This window comes from Centroberyx affinis, unplaced genomic scaffold (genome assembly GCF_046629955.1).
Source record: "Centroberyx affinis isolate AG114_WGS23_722 - 3 ecotype Tasmania unplaced genomic scaffold, CSIRO-AGI_Caff_v1 ptg002023l_1, whole genome shotgun sequence".
Classification (NCBI taxonomy): domain Eukaryota; kingdom Metazoa; phylum Chordata; class Actinopteri; order Beryciformes; family Berycidae; genus Centroberyx; species Centroberyx affinis.
Genome location: NW_027280362.1, coordinates 7151 through 26284, shown reverse-complemented (window position 1 = coordinate 26284; position 19134 = coordinate 7151). Strand labels below are relative to the sequence as shown.

The 19134-nt window shown below is 41.1% G+C and overlaps 1 protein-coding gene across 2 annotated transcripts; it reads left to right on the top strand.

Moving 5' to 3' along the window:
* The first annotated feature begins 100 nt into the window (after positions 1-100).
* Positions 101-17419, top strand: LOC139654009 (lysine-specific demethylase 4A-like). Of its 2 annotated transcripts, none has more exons than XM_071531024.1 (22): positions 101-217; positions 1471-1637; positions 1841-2016; positions 2407-2521; positions 2990-3183; positions 3718-3767; positions 4570-4673; positions 4852-4989; positions 5184-5422; positions 5575-5738; positions 6169-6563; positions 6949-7048; positions 7537-7718; positions 9909-10113; positions 10936-11012; positions 11537-11592; positions 11981-12089; positions 12917-13105; positions 13287-13457; positions 13672-13791; positions 14675-14767; positions 15376-17419. In XM_071531024.1, exons 2-22 carry the CDS (start codon positions 1500-1502, stop codon positions 15514-15516), a joined length of 3156 nt encoding a protein of 1051 aa, XP_071387125.1. In that variant the 5' UTR covers positions 101-217; positions 1471-1499; the 3' UTR covers positions 15517-17419. The 2 variants fall into 2 exon arrangements, with proteins under 2 accessions (XP_071387125.1, XP_071387126.1); XM_071531025.1 differs by having other exon boundaries at positions 120-217; positions 1440-1637.
* The last annotated feature ends 1715 nt before the right edge of the window (positions 17420-19134 follow it).

Below are 19134 nucleotides of genomic sequence, written 5' to 3'. Positions count from 1 at the left end.
AACGGAGGCACGGTCTATAGGAAATAAGGCGTTGTGATTGGTCTGAAGTGTAAGGAAGCCCCTCCCTCTTCTGCTTCATGTAAACAAACACACACTGGGCATGCGTCACTGGAATAATGGAGGACTATCTTTTCTACCCGGACTGATGATGTCTGTATTTACACTCTACTAGCAGTGATCTGAGGAGAAAAAACAACTCGTCTACATTTCAGCGCATGTAAGTTTATGTTTACCACTTTAGCAATGACTCGTTTGCAGGAAACTAGGAGTAATTCCAAGTTTGTGCACAAGAAACTGACGGTCAGCAACAAGACATGTTTGCTAGTTGGCTAGCTGAGAGCGGAGGCAGCTGTCAGATCTCTGACTCTTCTGCACACTTAGCGGTTGCTTCTGTTTTGAACAAATTATCCCCAGTTTTTACAGGGCGACTTGCATTGCCTGTAATTGCCAATAACTTCCTATTTACTTGTGAATTTAGTCATGGTAGCGTTATTGTTGTCTACACTTTTTATTCCTGACGTGTAGGACAATCTAGCCAGCAGATAGCATGTTAGCTAACTAGCTAAATATTTTTCCGAGGAAGGGGACTGTCAGTGGGCCCTGGTTTTAACAGACGTGGCATTCAGCCAATCACAAACATAGAATCAGATTTAGTCAGGATTTTGTCCAATTACAGTTGCGAGTGGGCGGGTCTCTAAGTCGCCAGTGTTATGCTAGTAACTCGGACTGTAAAGCCAGAGAGAACGTTAGATAGCCTGTTTGCGAAAAGATAAACACCACCTCTGTTGGCTGACTACTTTATCATAGCATTGTTTTGCAAACAACTTGTAACGTAACATCACATATCTAATGTAACTAAACTTTTCTGAGATATATTTTTGGTCACGCCTGTGTAACTTAGGCTAGTAGGAACTTAGTAACGTTAGTGGTGAAAAGGGGAAGACAGGTCGCAGCCACAAAGTTACTGATACTGTGCAAAGACAAGTTGGGTCAAGGAGGGTCTGTCTGTCCTGGTGGGTCAGTAAAGTACTAGCACATGACCGTGAATCCCATTATGACACTGAATGTACGCAGTTTGGGTAACAGCCTGAAAAAGTTGAAGAAACTCTGCTTTACGGTGATTCTGATACACTGTCCACTTGAAGGTGTTAGCTAGCAGTTAATATTAAATACATTGTCTAAACTGTACAGGAATGCTAGGGGTGCAAAAAATTTACATGAATTGGTCTCAGTGGCATTGGTGCAGACACAGGCTCACCATGTCTGTTTAGCCCTGTTTAATTTCATTATTTTCACATGATGCCACTTTTAGACTCAGAAAATATGTATATGTTCTACAATGCACACAAAATATTTCATGCATGTCATCTTATGTTTCATATTGCTGCTATTGAAAACTTGGATATATTTGTTTTAGTATTAACATAGTGTATGACCAGGAAATGTTCATTCCCATGTTCCATTGAGCAGAGGGTGCAGGTCAAAGCAACAGTCCCAGGATGACCACAGACACAGCAGCCCCAGCTGCCGGCTCCAGGATAATGACCTTTAACCCCTCAAAGGAGGAATTCAGAGACTTCAGTCGGTACATTGCCTACATGGAGTCACAAGGAGCACACAAGGCCGGAATGGCAAAAGTAAGTTTTCTGATATTTTCTTGTTCTTTTTCAGGATTTCATGATGTTTGATTGTCTCTTCTGCTTCCATTGATTAGCTACACAGGGAATTGAACCCCTAACCCTGGCAGTGTTGGTGCCTTGCTGTACCCATTGAGCTGCACAGGACAGGACCACAAGAAAGTGATGCAGATCATGGAGAAATCTCAATGCTGTCTTTGCAGGTTATTCCACCTAAAGACTGGAAGCCCAGGCGGACCTACGACGACATCGATGACCTGGTGATTCCCGCTCCCATTCAGCAGGTTGTGACCGGCCAGTCGGGCCTCTTCACACAATACAACATCCAGAAGAAACCAATGACCGTCCGCGAGTTCCGCAAGACCTCCAACATGGACAAGTCAGTCTTTACATATTCAGTAAAAAAAAAACAACAATTTAATGTATGACTTGTTTTACACACGATGACTGTAGGATTGCATTGTGCTTTTAAAGGGAGGTTCAGGATTTTTAGAAGTCTGTCCTTTTGATCACCAGTCAAGCTCCCTCTAAGGACCTTTTCAAAGGTTTTCATGATGGTGTATTATATGTTCGCTTTGGTTTAAGCTATCTGTCAACAAATGTTAACAGGACACTTCTGTCAACTTGTCAGAAACAAAAACATTTGCATGAAAACTTTTTGAATGTTGTCAGGTTGTTAGGAGACGTTTCTAAAAAAAACTTACCTTTTAAAAGTTTTTTTTTTGTACATGAGTACAGCTGAGTATCCTGAAAACATTTGTCACTCCAGGTTCTGTAATCCCCGATATGTGGATTTTGAAGAGCTGGAGAGGAAGTTCTGGAAGAATCTGACCTTCAACCCTCCTCTCTACGGAGCTGATGTCAGTGGAACCCTCTACGACCCAGTGAGTCTTCAATAGGGTTGAGCCATTGGATAGTTCCATGATCTGGAACTGAAATGTCCTCAATGTGTTTATGCAAACCTTTCAAGTTTGTACTCACACTACCAACCCATTCTTCTTCTTCTCCTGTCTTCCTTTCCTTATCAGTTTAAGCAATATTGCGCTTAGTTTTAACATGGGGGTTATTTGGCACTTGGCCGATTTTTACTTCCCATTCATTTTAATGAGGCCACGAAAATAGACTGAAAACTGACTTTTAACACGTTGGTGAACAGATTCAACAACAGATCCTGCTGCTGTGATTTTCAACTGACTGTTGGTCCAACGTTTTAGAACAGAATTGTAACAAATAGCATTTTTATTGACTGTAGAGAACATAGTGAGGGATACCATTTAGGAGAGAGAATTCCTGTTTGGGAGACTGGGTCTACTTTTATTTTGCCTTATGTATACATTACTCCTCCCACACAGGATGTAACTGAGTGGAACATCGGCCATCTGAACACCATTCTAGACACTGTGGAGAATGAGAGCGGGATCAAGATCAAAGGAGTGAACACGCCATACCTCTACTTTGGGATGTGGAAGAGCACCTTCGCCTGGCACACCGAGGACATGGACCTCTACAGCATCAACTACCTTCACTTCGGAGAGCCCAAGTCCTGGTAAGGTCACTCTAACAGATCCTCACATTGTCTTATACAGAAAAGAAAAAACAAGTTTCTGCCTGTGTGTCAATCCAGAAACCTTTTCCCCACATTGTGGCAATTGCTTGTGTAACTAGAATTGAAAAAGTCCAGTTATTCCTTGAAATTTCTGTCTAATAGAACTGGATTCATAGGAGTTCCACCACAACATACATCTAAATGTTAGTCAAGTACTCATGAGTTGCAGTCACATCAGTGTTTTGACACTGCCATGACTTCCAAAACAGTGTTCCATTATAAAAACAGGCTATACAACAAGCAAACATCCCACCTGACATTGGAAGGAATGGAAAGATATCTTAAAAAAAAAAAAAAAAAAAAGACCCTTACTCTCTGCCACCAACATCGCCGACGCCACTAAGGTCTGCAGATACAGTCCCCAAATCTGTTATTTCATTTTTTATACTGTACATAACCTGCTACATCACAGGTATATTTGCTTCAAAGCCATGATAGTATTTCTGATATTTCTACGGTTCTGTTCTTCCACAGGTATGTTGTCCCACCAGAACATGGGAAACGACTGGAACGACTTGCCAAGGGTACGTAATGGGTTCCTACAGGGACTCCTTTATTATTTGGATTTTAGTGCACCAGGCACAAGTTTCAATATTTGTCTTAAAGCTACAGGTAAAATTGATCATTTGCATTGTTTTTATCTGAAACCACTGGGTACCATTACATTACAATAACAAGAAATATGTCAAAGTACTCAATTTATCCATTTGATTTAAAAAATATCCAAATGTTAGGGATGGGACTATATGCTTACCTCACCATACTATTCAATACGTGATATGGGCTTCACGATTCAATACAACCACAATACGATGTAATAAATAAAAGTTCAGTGACAAAGTCTGAATGCAGAATTTTGTTTATTTCTGAGCCACAAATCTTTCTAGCGATGGCATTGGCTTGCTAGAATGTAATCAATTTAAAAACGTCATTACAAAGTGTAAATAATATAATTTGGATGGAGAGCTTGTGAAACTGTGATGCTCAAGCATCTCATTTGTGATTACTGATTACAGAATAAAATGCAGCTAATATCACGATTAATTTTTCTGCCCCACGATACGTATTGTCACATTTTTGTGTTGCGATATATTGAAATTGAATTGAATTATATATATACAGTATATATACATAATCACAGTCATACTATAATCACAGTCATACTTTTATGTATTACATCGTATCGTGGCTGTATTGAATCGTGAACCCCATATCACGTATCAGATTGTATCCTGAGTTGAGCACATCGTCCCATCCCTATTAAATATAGACACTCAGTAAGACAGAATTTGTTAAAAATGAAATTATTGATGGCTGTGCTTACAGGTTTCTTTCCAGGGAACGCTCAGAGCTGCGAAGCTTTCCTGCGGCACAAGATGACTTTAATCTCGCCCTCAATCCTGAAAAAATATGGCATACCATTTGAGAAGGTGACCTTTCATTCACTTGATGTCTCTGCTGAAGTCAATATAATAAACTTTATTTATATAGCGGAGTAGTTAGAAAGAGCTTAACAAACAGGCAGTGAAGACAAACAAGTAAATAAAATAGAAATGAATTATGAATATTATTATTATATTATTTTCCTGTATGTTTTTTGGTGTTCAGGTCACTCAGGAGGCTGGGCAGTTCATTGTGACGTTCCCTTTTGGTTATCATGCTGGCTTCAACCATGGCTTCAACTGTGCTGAATCCACCAACTTTGCCACTCAGCGATGGATTGATTACGGCAAACAAGCAACACTGGTACACCAAAGCTTCATGAATCTATTAGTGATCTCAGCTGCTAGAAATGGTCAATCTCAGGTGGTAGGAAATGGCTGCATCTTGTGTATGTGAAGACTGTGTTCATGGTGTCTGAGTGCGAGTGCACGTTTCTGTGTCAGTCCAATGTATCTTCACAGCTCTTCAAGATAAAGTCCATCTCCTTTTCCTCCCAGTGTTCCTGCCGCCAGGACATGGTGAAGATCTCCATGGACGTGTTCGTACGCAAGTTTCAGCCAGACCGTTACAAGCTGTGGAAGGCGGGGAAGGACAACGCGCCCATCGACCACTCCAAGCCCACGCCAGAGGCTGCTGAGTTTCTGAAAGGAGAGAAGGTGGAGCCGCTAAAGGAGAGTCCCGGCGAGGCCGTAGTCCAGGATGCCACAAATACAAATACTGTCCAGGATGAGAAAAGGTCTGTGTTCACGCTCACTGCGTTGACTTTGAGAAAGCCATCTCTGCTATTGTTACCAGTTATTCCACTATTTTTCCTGTAGTGACTAAGCCACTAATGCTAGAAAATCAGCACAACATCCATTCTTCATGATGCTTTCCTCCATACTCCAGTCCAGAGCCGAAGACTGGGACAAAGCGTCAGTATGATGCCGTTGAAGCCCCAGAGGATGGAAACCCTGAACTGACAGAGAGGGAGACCGGGGAGGTGGAGCAAAAGAAGGCCAAGCTGACCCAGAAGGAGTCGCCCGCTAAAGTCCCCATCAAGCCAGATAAAGGTACCTCACGGCTCAAAGGCAAAGGAAAATTATCATTGTTTGTTTTGGGTTCTCTATGTAATCAATTCAACTTATGTCTGAGAACAAACAGACACTGCAATATGAAAAACAGGTCGTCGTTTTTTGGGGTTTTCCAGCATCACAATTGGGTGTCAATCATATAATATAATATGCACATAATAAAAGATATACCTTTTAAATATAAAGGTAGAAGTGTTGTGAAGTGTTTTAGCATAATGAGATGTGAGATGAAACTTCAATGATTTTCTTTATTCCATATTCAACCCATTTAGAGGGACATTTTCTTACATTTTGACAAGTTACTACATTATGCAGCATTTATTACATTATCAGTCGCTAGAGGGGGGCCTGCAGCATTGGTGCAGGGGGGGCGATATGTTTGCTGTTGTTTACCTTATTCTTCTTTCAGACCCGGTGAAAGTCAAGGTGGAACCAAAGAAGGAGAAAGATGTCAAGCCACAGCCTAAATCCCAGTCTAAAGCCAATGCCAGGAAAGCCTCGAACAGACGGAGCCCGGCCAAGAAAGAGAAGAACGGCGTGTCGGCTGCGGACGCCGGCCCCCCCGAGCCGGCCGAAAGCCGGGCGGCGGCTCCGGGCTCCGAGAGGGCGGGCGGCAGCGAGGACCCTCAGCCGGCCAGCAGCTCCAGCCCGGCGCACGGGCTGTTCCACAGGACGCTCAGCCCCGCCGACGTCCTGCACGTCCACAGCTACGCCAAGGGAGACTACGGAGACGGCGAAGGCCCGCCCAAGGTGGAGAGGAAGAGCGACAGCAGCGACAACGAGACGGAGAAAGATGACCGACGGGTGAGCAGAGCCGAGTGCACCTGTGGATATTAAGCACGCTATGCACTTTGCACATTTTACTCTTATTCTACTTCATTCACTGTTCACACGTGCTATACAAATTTCAGTGACATCACGCACAAAAAGCTAAAACAAGAGGAACAAGAACATTGTGTGTTTGTGTGTGTGTGTGTGTGATGTCATTTCAATGTTGCAATCAGGGCTTTTCTACCAGACCTATTGCCAGTATCACTTCCAGTATCTGTTCCCGCTCTTGTTTGGGTATACTTCCATGACGTTAGGTGCAATAATAGTACTGTAATTGCCCTATATGTGTTGCATTACGCGTGTTGAAAAATACCATCCAGCCTGGATTCTGAAGCTGACAGAAGCTGTTTTTCTCCAGCAGGGGGCAGACGACATGACTGGAGACGAAGAGCCAGCCACCCATCTAGGAAAGCTGCCACGGCATCACCCACTCATTAAGGATGGCATGAGTGATGAAGGTCTGTCACGTCAACATTGTCTTCAGTTATATAGCACATTTGTAGAAGCAGATTGCAAAATGCTTTACATCAAAACCATGGTGAAGCGTTAAATGCAACAATTAAGTAAGACTGGTAAAGGAAATACATTTAAAAAAAAGAAAACAACATACAAAAGTAAGACACAGTCATACCAGAATGTATGTATAATCTATTATGATGCATGTCATAGCATGTGATATTGCATGAACATTTGGTGAAGATATGAAAATAAAGCATATGTGTTGATAATATATAATCAAGCTTATATTTAATGAAGCAGCAGTGTCCAGAAGGACCTAAGATGTTTATTAAGAGGATTAAAAGTATTGACCTCTGCCTTTTAAATTCTGTAATATTGGCCAAATACGAATAACACTTTATTGAAATGTCATTCAGTTTTGTAATAGTCTCCCTTGGATTTGCATCTAATCTGTAGATGTGTGTTATTGTCGTTCTTTGTGCCTCAGAGCTGCCAGAGGAGGCGCCGGTAGAGGAGGGAGGTCTGGAGGGGGAGAGCTGGGCCAAACCCCTGGCTCACCTGTGGCAGAGCAGACCTCCCAACCTGAAGAAAGAGAGGGAGTACAACCAGCGCATGGGCTCCAAGCCTCCATACTGCTCCATCTGCATGCTGTTCCACACGTACCAGCGGGTGAGCACAAAGCAACCAAAGAGTTGCATGCTAGTCAAATGAAAAGACCGGTACGAATTGCAACAACATTGGTAGAACTTTTCTCCTACTAGAGCTGAACAATTAATCGAAAAAAAATCGAAATCGCAATATGAACTTCTGCAATTTTCAAATTGCAGAAGCCGCAATTAGTTGCTTAAGAGAGAAGAGCATCATGTACAATATTGCTTTAAACCATTCATCATACTCAAACTCAGTAAATTCTGCACACTGACATCTATTTTTTTTTTTTTTTTTTTTACAAAATCTCTTTTCTTTAAACTATTTTAAAGTTCTAAAATGTGTATGACAAGAAAAACTTTGAATGTAGATTGGCTTTTAGGTCACTGCACCCTGATGACTGCCATGTTTTCCTCCTTCCTGTTTACTGTAGCTATCAGTAACCAGCTAAAAGTTATAGCAGCATACTAGTGGGTGAGGCAGGTGGAAGTAAATCATTTTCTTGAGGTATTGTAGTTCCTTTGTAAACCCTGGCTTAACATTGTTGCACTTCACAATGTTTTTTTTCGTTAGGCAGGCCTCATCACTGCAAGAGATAACATGTATTGTCAGAATTGCATAGGGTATGCACCTTTTAATGTTGGAGTAAAAGTGGGGTTTTTTTATATATATGGGGATACATTTCTCAAATAACAATGGTTAAAGGAATCCATAAGAAGATCGCAGAGTTGGGATGTCAGGTTCTCGGTGCTGTAATCTATCTCACTAATGAGCTTTTAGGTTCATCTGACTTTGCCTGAGGTGCAATGTAGATGGCAGCAAAGATTAGGAGGAAAATTCTCCTGGGTGAGCAGGAGGACAAGCAGATTAAACACAGTGATTGAAAGCTCAGAGAGCAAAGTGTTGACACCACAGACACACCTGTGCACCATTTGTTGTTGATGGGGAAAACATCAGCTCCCTTGGGTTTACTGCTAAGATCTGCAGTGAGACCGACACAGCTGGTTACAGTTGCAGGTCCAGTTAGGGGCAGCGGAGGAAAAGCACATTTTACAGAGAAAGAAGACTGAGGTGTGGGATATATAATTTTGGGTCCTGGTCAGCAGTTCTTATTATTTTAAGCATATTCCTGGTAGAGATGCTGGGAACACGCACATCCTGCACTTATGGAGCTCCTGTGGGAAAATGGCGTTTTCCACCAGAGTTCACTTTATAAATATGCAGGCAATTGATAGTGATATTGGTGGTAAAAAAAAAAAAAGGAAAAAGGAGATAATATGGATTCAGTCAATTCTAAAAACAACTACCTCAACGGCAAAATGGCTGTGAGTTTCTAGTTCATGTTACGTGCCCTTGGCCTGAGTCAGATATTTTGACATAGCGGTTCTCAATTTTCTTTTCGCCTCATGGACCAGAAAACATTTTGTCTGGTGGACTGGCAAGCAGTTGTATTGTCACTCTCAGGGACCAATTAGAGTCATAAAAGCAGACATTAAATGCTAGATAAAAGCCACTGGCCCTAGTTCTGTGTGCCAGCATTCCATGGAGGCCGTAGCCTTAGAGAAGTGGGCTTGTGACAAAAATGACCAAAACAAAAAGATAAATGCTACAAATGAAAGCAAAGCAAGAACATAAAAGCAACACATAAAGGAAGGTCAGTAACATTTAATAAAGGATAAATGCATATCGAAAAACAAGTCGATAAAAGTGAGTTATAAGAAGTGATTTAAAAGATGATATAGATTTAGCAGCCTCTTGTTTTCAATCTAAAGTGTGGAAGAGCCAGTAGGAACATTTTGTTTTTAATCTATACTTTGAAACAGCAAATAGGGGCCTGACTGAGGATCTCAGGCTACACTCTGACTCATAGGGCATTAAAAATTAAAAATAGCTTGGTGCTAGACCCATCTGTGCCAGGTGACAAGTAAAATCTTTGAATGAATTTCCTAAACTATATGTAACCAATACAAAGATGCTAAAGTTGAGACGAGAGAAGGACCTCTGACTGAGGCAGGGATACAGAGAGTCGAGTAGTGTAAATGAAAGAGGTAAAAACCTGTTTCTCCAGATAAATGGAGGATAAAAACAGCTTGATTTGGAAATATTCCTCGCTTGAAAGAAACAAGATCGCACAACTCTCAAAGCCTTTAAATACCATGCACCTATTAATGTTGTCAGCCTCATGTTGTCATGTGCTCTGTCTCCTCCCAGACTGAATGTGCGAACAGTGTAGACAGTCCCGTCATGGTGTCCGGTGGCCGCATGCGGACCAAGCCTCTGATCCCAGAGATGTGCTTCACCACCATCACAGAGGAGGACGCTGAGTGCGAAGAGCAGCCCATCAAGCCCCACCTGGAGGAGGACGGAACCAGCCTCCTCATCAGCTGCTCCCAATGCAGCGTCCGTGTTCACACCAGTCAGTATTTACACTCTACCTCTATCACTGAAGAGAGACAATATGTCTAGCTTGCACTGAATGGGCAGCCATGTTGCTGCCTTTTACTTTGAACTCAGAGTTGGTTGCAAATATGTAACAGTGGCTACATTTACATGCACAAGTAAGCTGGAATTTGGCCATACTCTGGTTAAGGTCTTTTTCAGGTTAATCTGTTTAACCCTACGATTGAGTATTCCTGTTGTTATGAATATGCAAATTAACAGAATATTCCTGTTCACCTGTGGTGTCTAATACATGGGAAAGAAAGGATGACCCCACTAGTAATTTCAAGTACTGATGCCACCTTGTTTTTTGTTGACATCAAAAACCAAAAATGGAAGCAATAAGCTGTTTCCATGCCACAGTAAACCATTTAATATCTGACAAGGCATTTTCACTGGGTTTTTCATCATTTGAGTACAAGCTTGGCCAGGTTATTCTAAACCAAGTTATGACATTTACATTTCTCAGTCCAAACCCTGGTTACTTTAACAACTGGGTAAAGAACTGAATTCTCTGTGCATGTAAACATAGCCACTGTCCTCAATAACAACATGGTGAGATGCCCAACATTTTTGAGGAGAGCTGGTGTAGAATCAGTAGTTACTTAGTGACAGCCAGAGAGCAGGAATGTGGAGCCAACATGGCTGCTGTCATGTGAAAGTTGTGCCAGAGGAAAAAGTGTCCCAGGTATGTCATAATTAGTTCTAAACAGCTGATGACACCTCTGTCTATCAACTCAGCTCTGCAGCAGATGTGTCAGATTATGTTTATGTGTGTGTGTGTGTGTGTTTACTCTAGGCTGCTATGGTGTAGACCCAGCCAGTGTGACCAAGGAGTGGAAGTGTGCATGCTGCAAGGCCAACGCCATGACTGAGGTCAGTGGACACTCCTGACAGGGTGCATTTACTCAAGATGGCTTGTTATTGTTGTTTTTCAATGGGATAAGTCTCAGTGTTTAAATACCAGCTTATATATTTAGTAATTCTGCATTTGTTCTTCAGTTATGCTAAAATGTTTTGTTCCATTTCATTCTTCCTGGACAATGATGAGATGAGATGGACAATGTTCAGTGTTCAGCCAAGAATTCATAGAACCACAGTTACACTTAACTCTCATTTTCTCTCATAAATTTCTCTCTTAAATCACTAGGTGGCACTAATGAGCTTGTTTGCAGCTAGCTGTAGCCATTTGCTTGAATAAGGGATACCAATAAAGTTAACACGCCACAGCAGTGGAAGAGCCAATACTCAAACATTTTCACCCACAATGTGACAAGTGACTTAGAATTAAAGGTCACAAAATACAATTCAAAATGTCATGGTATCTGTTTGATGGCCGTTTTGTTTTTGCAGAAAGTTTAATGTCTGGACAGTTGATTGATCGTGTCTCCTCTTTGCAGAATTGCTGTTTGTGTTCGCTGAGGGGCGGAGCCCTGCAGAAAGCCAATAACAACAAGTAAGTTGTTGAAGAGTCTTCAGGACACTGGGTGAAAGGAACAGGAGAGGATATCTAGCTATTTTAGTACATCCGGCTTTTGGTAATGGTCCCTCACCCTTGAACTGGCATACATTCAGTTATTCAAATCAAATTGATTGTGTCCCAAGCCGCAGCCTGCGTCCCAAGCAGATGAAAAAAGATCATTTCATCCTTTGGGAAAGAATACTTATATTAAAATAAAGTTTCGAAAAAATTCAAATTGTTAGTAGAGTCGCTGGAAAAATATTGGAAGCAAAGAAAGAGGGTCAAGTAATTATCATTACAACACACAAAATAGCCAATAAGCATGCAGTTAACCATGGCTGTTGTGTGTGTGTGTGTGTGTGTGTGTGTGTGTGTGTTCCAGGTGGGTACATGTGATGTGTGCGGTGGCCGTGCTGGAGGCGCGCTTTGTCAACATCACTGAAAGAAGTCCTGTGGATTTAAGTGGAATACCTTTGCAGAGATTTAAACTGGTGAGTGAGTTCAGATAATTGCTGTATGTTAGCATAACATGGCATATGCCTTTTATTAGGGGCTTTTATCCAAAGTGCCAGGGTTTTTCTTGGGAGTGTGTCGTTTAGCACAGTACTGCGTAGCAAAAACATTATCACCACTACTAGAGAAATCTAAAATAAAAAAAGATTGGTAACGCTTTATTTTCCAGGTCTGCAATTTCCTAGAAAGGAACTGTTCATTTCTTAAGAGGTTTCCTGGAAAGAACCATGAAATTATGTTCTAATTATAGGGAAAATAGAGGAAGAGGTAGTTGGAAATGGTAGTTGGAAAGTTCCTCCAATTTCTCCTGTTGTTTCCAAGACAGAACCATTACATTATGTAGTAGTTATACCGAAAATAAGAAATTAACTCAAATAAATTAAGAATTCAACAAATGAATTTGTGGACCCAGAAAATAAAGCGTTAGCAAAAGATCTAACTTATCCCTATTCAACTCTAAAAGAAAACTAATGTAGTCTCAGTGTTTATAACTACTACCGTAATTGACGTATGTGGTTACTTTGGTTCAGTTTAAATATCCACTTTACATATCCAAATGTCAACAATTTTAGTAGTGCAACCTGTAGAAGCAAAACCGCAACGGACCTGAAACCAAAACCGAAGGAACATCCAACCACTGTAAAGTCTTGTAGGGGAGCGACCGATGTGACGGGATGTGAAGAGATGAAACCTTAAGGCTCGGTCTGTACACATGTGCTGGCCAGTGTGTTTCTGCTTTACCCGAGTCATTTCAAAACCTGTGCAGCTTCCTCAGCCTCGGGCCCTGTGTTTTACTCTCTGGCAGAAATGTTACTACTGTAAGAAGCGGATGAAGAAGGCCTCTGGCTGCTGTGTGCAGTGTTCTCACGGCCGCTGTCCCACCGCCTACCACCCCACCTGTGCCCAGGCTGCCGGAGTCCTGATGCAGCCGGATGAGTGGCCCTTCGTGGTCTACGTCACCTGCTGTCGGCACAAAGGCCCGACTCAGATCGAGGTAAGCGGCCGGTGAGACTCCGGTAACCGGATGCACTGGTACCGTTTTGTTCACTTCCGGTTTCTGTACCGATAATGGAAGTTTCCCAGTTTATTGGGATTGCATTATGATGAGGTAAGAGGCCCCAGAAGTCACTGAAGTCACTGAATACTATAATAATTTAATGTATCTGCTATCACAGCGCAATAAAGCAGCCATGCATGAGCTGACTGTGGGACAGAAGGTGATATGCAAGCACAAGAATGGCCGCTACTACCAGTGTGACGTGGTGCAGCTGTCCAAGGAGACGTTTTACGAAGTCAACTTTGATGACGGCTCCTTCAGCGACAATCTATTCCCTGAGGACATTGTGGTAGGTTTGGGTAGTTTCTCAATCTTGCCATTTAAAGTACATTAAAGTATACATTGACGTTTGAATTTTTACTTTGGCACATGAGCTTTGCCTGTAAAAAGTTTCAATATTTGTCCTTCTACATAACAATAGTTCAACCCATGATACGGCTGTGCGCAGTTGGTGAAATGTATTTCTTTGCTCAGAACTGTAAGATGTGTGTTTTGTCCGACAGAGCCGGGACTGCGCCCAGCTTGGGCCCCCACCCCAGGGTGAGGTGGTTCAGGTGCGATGGACAGACGGCTTGGTCTATGGGGCCAAATTTGTGGCAGCTCATGTGATCCAAATGTACCTGGTAAGACTAAGAGAAGAACTGTATTTTTCCCAGAGGCACTTCATCAGAAATGGTACTCTTTGGCCCCCTTAATGAATTTGAGTCAAACTGTGCTCCCCATTAACTCATATAAATCTTTGATGCTCACTTAGCCTTTGCTGTTCAGGTAATAGTGTCGTTTAGCAGTTCAGCTTCAGCCATTCATGCTTTTATTCCCTCTTGCCTAGATGAATGCAACTCTTTTATTCCTGCCTAAATGAAAAGTATCTCCAGCTTGTAAAGAATGCAGCAGCTAGGATTTTAACTGGTGCTTTCTTTCTTCTTCTTCTTCTTCACTATTGTTTCTTTGTTTTGGCTGCTGTCCTCTTCGTTTTTTTGTTCAACCAATCCTGTATTGTTTGGTCTTTATTATGAAGCACTTTGTAAACTTTGTTTTTGAGAAGTACTTTACAAATAGTTTTTAAAGTAATTATTATTAGATGAAGCTTTACTGATCCCTGAAGGGAAGCTGGGTCATCATAGCACCCGAGAGGACAGAGATAAGAATAGAACAAATAAACAACATACAGATACAACAAGATAACACTGAGACTACTACAACAGATAAAGACAGAGTATCTTTGTTGACAGATTTACAGGATTGAAGCAAATGTGCATTATAAGCTGTTCACAGTATGAAAATTACCTATGGAGGTAACAGACTATATGCAGACATAGTGTAAGTCCAGATGTGCAAGCGATGCACATTATCGCATCATATTTACAGGCTGAAGTAGCGTATGTACCAAAATTTGTTCAGAAATATGCATCAGCTCCTATGCAGAGAAATGTACAGAACTGGGTAGAAGTCATGTTTACTGTGTTTATCCAGAAAGACACTGACAGCGACTGTTATATGGTTCAGGTGGAATTTGAGGATGGCTCGCAGCTAACAGCCAAGAGAGATGATGTCTACACTCTGGATGAGGAACTCCCCAAGAGAGTCAAGTCCAGACTGGTGAGTGACTGGAGGTTTCTTACATTATGGACATTTTCTATTGACGAAATCAATTGAGTTTAGAAAACAAACTGGCATTTACAAATGTTGCACGGCATCATTAAGTGATTTAACTCAACAACAAAAAAAACAGCAACTGTGATTTGGGGATCATATCACTACGAAACCAAACCCCTTAATTTTATCCCTGAAATGTCCTTAATTTCTCATTGCATAAACATTCATTATCCATTAAAAATAACAGCTTTAAAAAAGTAAGGTTGGTTCGTGGAGACACTAGAAATTAAGGGATTTTTTTATGCCTTTTGTGCAGGTTTACAGGGTTATTAATGAGTTATTAGTGGAAAGTTCCTGTCTCCCTGAATTTTACATTAAATTAGAAAGTAAGCAGTCAAACATTAAGGGGTGTTTAAAGTGGTTTTGATGGGGTCTCCTCCATTAATAACTCCCTTAACTCATTTTAAGGGGATTTTGCATGAATTAAGGGGTGAATTACTGGTTTGTATAGTATAGTATGTTTCGTTTGCTGCGTCCAAACCAAAAACATGAATCCCCCATTTTTCTAACACACTCTCTCTCTCTCTCTCTCCCTCTCTCCCTCTCTCCAGTCCAAGGCGTCAGACATGCGTTTCGACGGGATCTTCGAAGAGAAGGAGATCATCCAGGATTCAAAGAGACAGAGGGTGATCAACTCACGCTACAGAGGGGACTACATTGAACCTGTGATTTACAGAGCCATCATGGAGTAGTCGCTCAAAACGTGTCTACTCATCCGCAGACCACCAGCACTGATAGACTGGAACTGTGCTCACTGTACCTTAACTTAGCAGCTAGCCACTGAGAGAGTGTAGCTCAAAATGACTTCCTTCAGGAACCCCACATTGGGCTGTATTATTTTGTTTTGTTTGACTTTTGTTTTCCTTTTTTATTGCTCATTCACACAGCTTCATTAACTGAAATAGGAGTGTATTTTTGTTGTTTGGCTGTGATCTAGGACAGTGATTCTCAACCTTTTTCATATCAAGGACCCCTAATTTAGTCCACATTAGTGCCACGGACCCCCATTTGATGAGATTTCGTCTCTCTGACTCATAACTGACAATATTTTTATTGTTAGATATGATTTTGTCCAGAATTCCAGGACTATCTGTATTGTAGGTAGAGAGATAACAGTGAAACTATGATCAAAACAGTCATTCTCCTACATTCTCTAATTGTGTTAACTCACTGTAAATGAAATAATGGTGAAGTTTAAAAATGCATCAATTTGCTGGGGACCCCTTGAAACCCCCTCAAGGACCCCTGGTGGTCCCCGGACCCCACGTTGAGAACCACTGACCTAGGAAACAGCATTTTTCGTTCTCATCTTTACACCGGGAAGGAAACTCCAAGCCAAGTGCAGTAGCTGATATGCAGCCCCTGCAGTGCCGAATAACTTTTGTGTCTACACATGAACGACAGTGTTACTGAAAGCAATACTAGACGATGGCATTCGCTCACTAACGTAGCATTTTGACAATAATGCACCAATATAAAAACATAACCCCTGCACCGGGCGAGGCTGAGGTTACTGCTTTTCATCTGCAGTAACATAAGTGAACTGCTCTTTACTAAACATTTCAATTAACTTTGCCAGTTGCTTATTTTCAGAGTTTTGGGGTGCCGTGTGTACCGAAGTTTAATTAAAAGAGGGAGCAATGCCATTTAATTCACTGATATGCCTCCTCTATTGCTACAATATTAACTGCATTCCTTTACACTTAATTTTGTAGAAGCGATGAATATAGCTTTTCCATTTTTAGAGTTGTTTTTACCAGCCTATTTATTATGGTGCTTTGAGAAAGTAACCTCTGCAATACAGACATGAGTCTGCAGTAATGCTGTGGAGGCTGAGGTTGATGAGGTATGTTCTATTTTTTCTACAGTATATAGATGAATTTTAAAAGAATCCATTCTGATTTTTAATGCGCTTTGTCTATCCAGTTGGTTCCTTACTCTTCTACTGAAAGTTGTGCATTGCACTTTTATTTAAGTCCAGTTTGAGAGGACATTTTGAATTGTTGTGTGCTGCCATTGCTAATTTGTCAAAAAGTATGTTTTTAGAATGTTAATTGTACATTTATAAGACGTCTTACGGATTGTAGTGTACCCCTTCTCCACTTGGCCAAGTTCATCCATCACAATGCACTTATTATAGGGACAAGGTGGCCTTCAGATGTCCATCGTTTGCCTGTAATTTGCTCTCGTCACAGTGTGAGACTTCAGACAGAGGAATGGTAGTTTTCTAGTTAGTTATCACCAGTTACAAGTCTGTGCTTTCATCAGTCCAGTGCAGAATGAATTTATATTATTCACAAAGTATGAACAGAGTTGTACATGGGAAGGGGGGGGGGAGTTTTCTATTCTATTTTATTGCGTTGTTTTGTAAAACATGTTCTATGTGTATTTTCACAGAAGTCTGTGAGAGCTATAAATGTCATGTAGTCTATTTTGAGATGTTAACTGTGCAGCCATGAGATGAGCTGTCTGTTCTGTTGTCTCCTCCTGGTCAGCAGTAGGCCTGTTCCCCATCTACGTGATACTGAAGATAAATACTGGACTTCCAGATTATCATTCAAGCATTTTGTAAAGATCATTTGTTTCAGTAAAGAAATCGGCTTCATGCCATTTGTCTGTTTCATAATTCCAGATTTACTCATTTATCATTTATATTTCTCTAACGTAAATACTGTTACAGAAATCATCTAGCAATCTGAGCAGTCTTAATGATTTCTTTACATTCAGTCCACTGCAAAAGGTGATTTTATTATCTTCCTATACTGGCAGATATTTTTTTGTGTTCTGGTGCTGTTTGTCTGAAACGGTTAAATCGATGTTGATTCGAGAACTTTTGTTCTTATTTCATGATTATTTTTTTTCCTCAAACTAGATTATCATGAAAAAGTATCTTGAAAGCACTAAATCTACCAGCCATGTAATAAGGTTATTTGACCTAAAATATCTTGAAATGAACTTAATAGATCTAAATAAGATAAGACACATGCTAGACATGGACATTTGTGCAGTTAGAGCAGCAAGCTGGACCTCTTGAGTCTGGATTAGACCAAAGTACAAACAGTTTTCAGATAACTGTTGCATGGGTAGCTTCTAAGTGTTTGTGTCCAATACCAAATTCAGAGTTCAGCCAGACTTGCAAAAATTGTTAAATACAAAGACAGAAGCACAGAGGTCCAGACAACGTGGGGCGTGATGGGCTGATGTGAAAGTTTATGTGATGTGGGTCTTTCAGCCCATGTTGTTTCAAAGTTTTATAGGCCCAATCCCACTGTCCACACTCACGGCCTCACCGACTTTGAGGCGTGTTCCCGATGGGAACACGCCTCTGATGTCCTGCCCCCCAAAACTAAAAAAAACATACACAGCTGATTTAGTTAACACAACATTTACTGTTTCCAGTAAGCTTGATATATACAGTTATATTGTAAAGTAGCCAAGTCAGCTGTGAATGGACTGGAAATTGTGTAGGATCACTTAACATATTGAGGTCTAACGACATGATGTCCTTTCTAATTGTTTTATGTCAACACATAAAACCCACACTTGCTAACACTGAAATGCTCGACTCATAGTGGCATCCTAAAATAGATTGGGTTGGAAAAGCTGGAAAAAGTTGGAAAAGTATTAATAATCACTAATTCTTTATCAAAGAGATGCAATCGTATGTTCTAATTATACCTTGTTTCATTTCACCATCTACATAGGAGCAATGAAAGAAGTGTGTGTGTGTGTGTGTGTGTGTGTGTGTGTGTGATTTATTTACATTATGAAAGAGACACAAAGAGAGAAAGAGTTGGACTGAGAGAAAGATGAAGAGGATGCTGATGATGATGCTGCGTGCTAGGTGCTGATGTGTGTGTGTGTGTGTGTGTGTGTGTGTGTGTGTGTGTGTGTGTGTGTCTATCTTCAACAGGAAAGAGGAGAGGAATCTTTGGCTGAACAGTAGAGAGGAATGGATCAGCGTCTGGAAAGAAGGTAAAAACATACATGTAAACAAACTCAAAATATCGGCTCCAAACATTCATCATTTTGTATGGAAATGTGTATTTTTATAATTGTCTGACAGCTTTGATAAGACAAAAGGTGCCACACGTGAAACACAGTGAAGCACTATGTCATGTAAAACAGCTTATTCACCGGAAATAAAACCAGATGCTGCTGTGTTGCATGAATGAGATGATTTGAGCCAGGAGCTCTGGCTTATTGCTTTTTGATTTTTTTCTCTACCTGTCTGCTGAAGCCGACACTTCAGTGTCTGTGTGTGTTTTTGAGTGTGTGTAAGAGAGGAGGAGGGAGGGAGAGAGGAACAA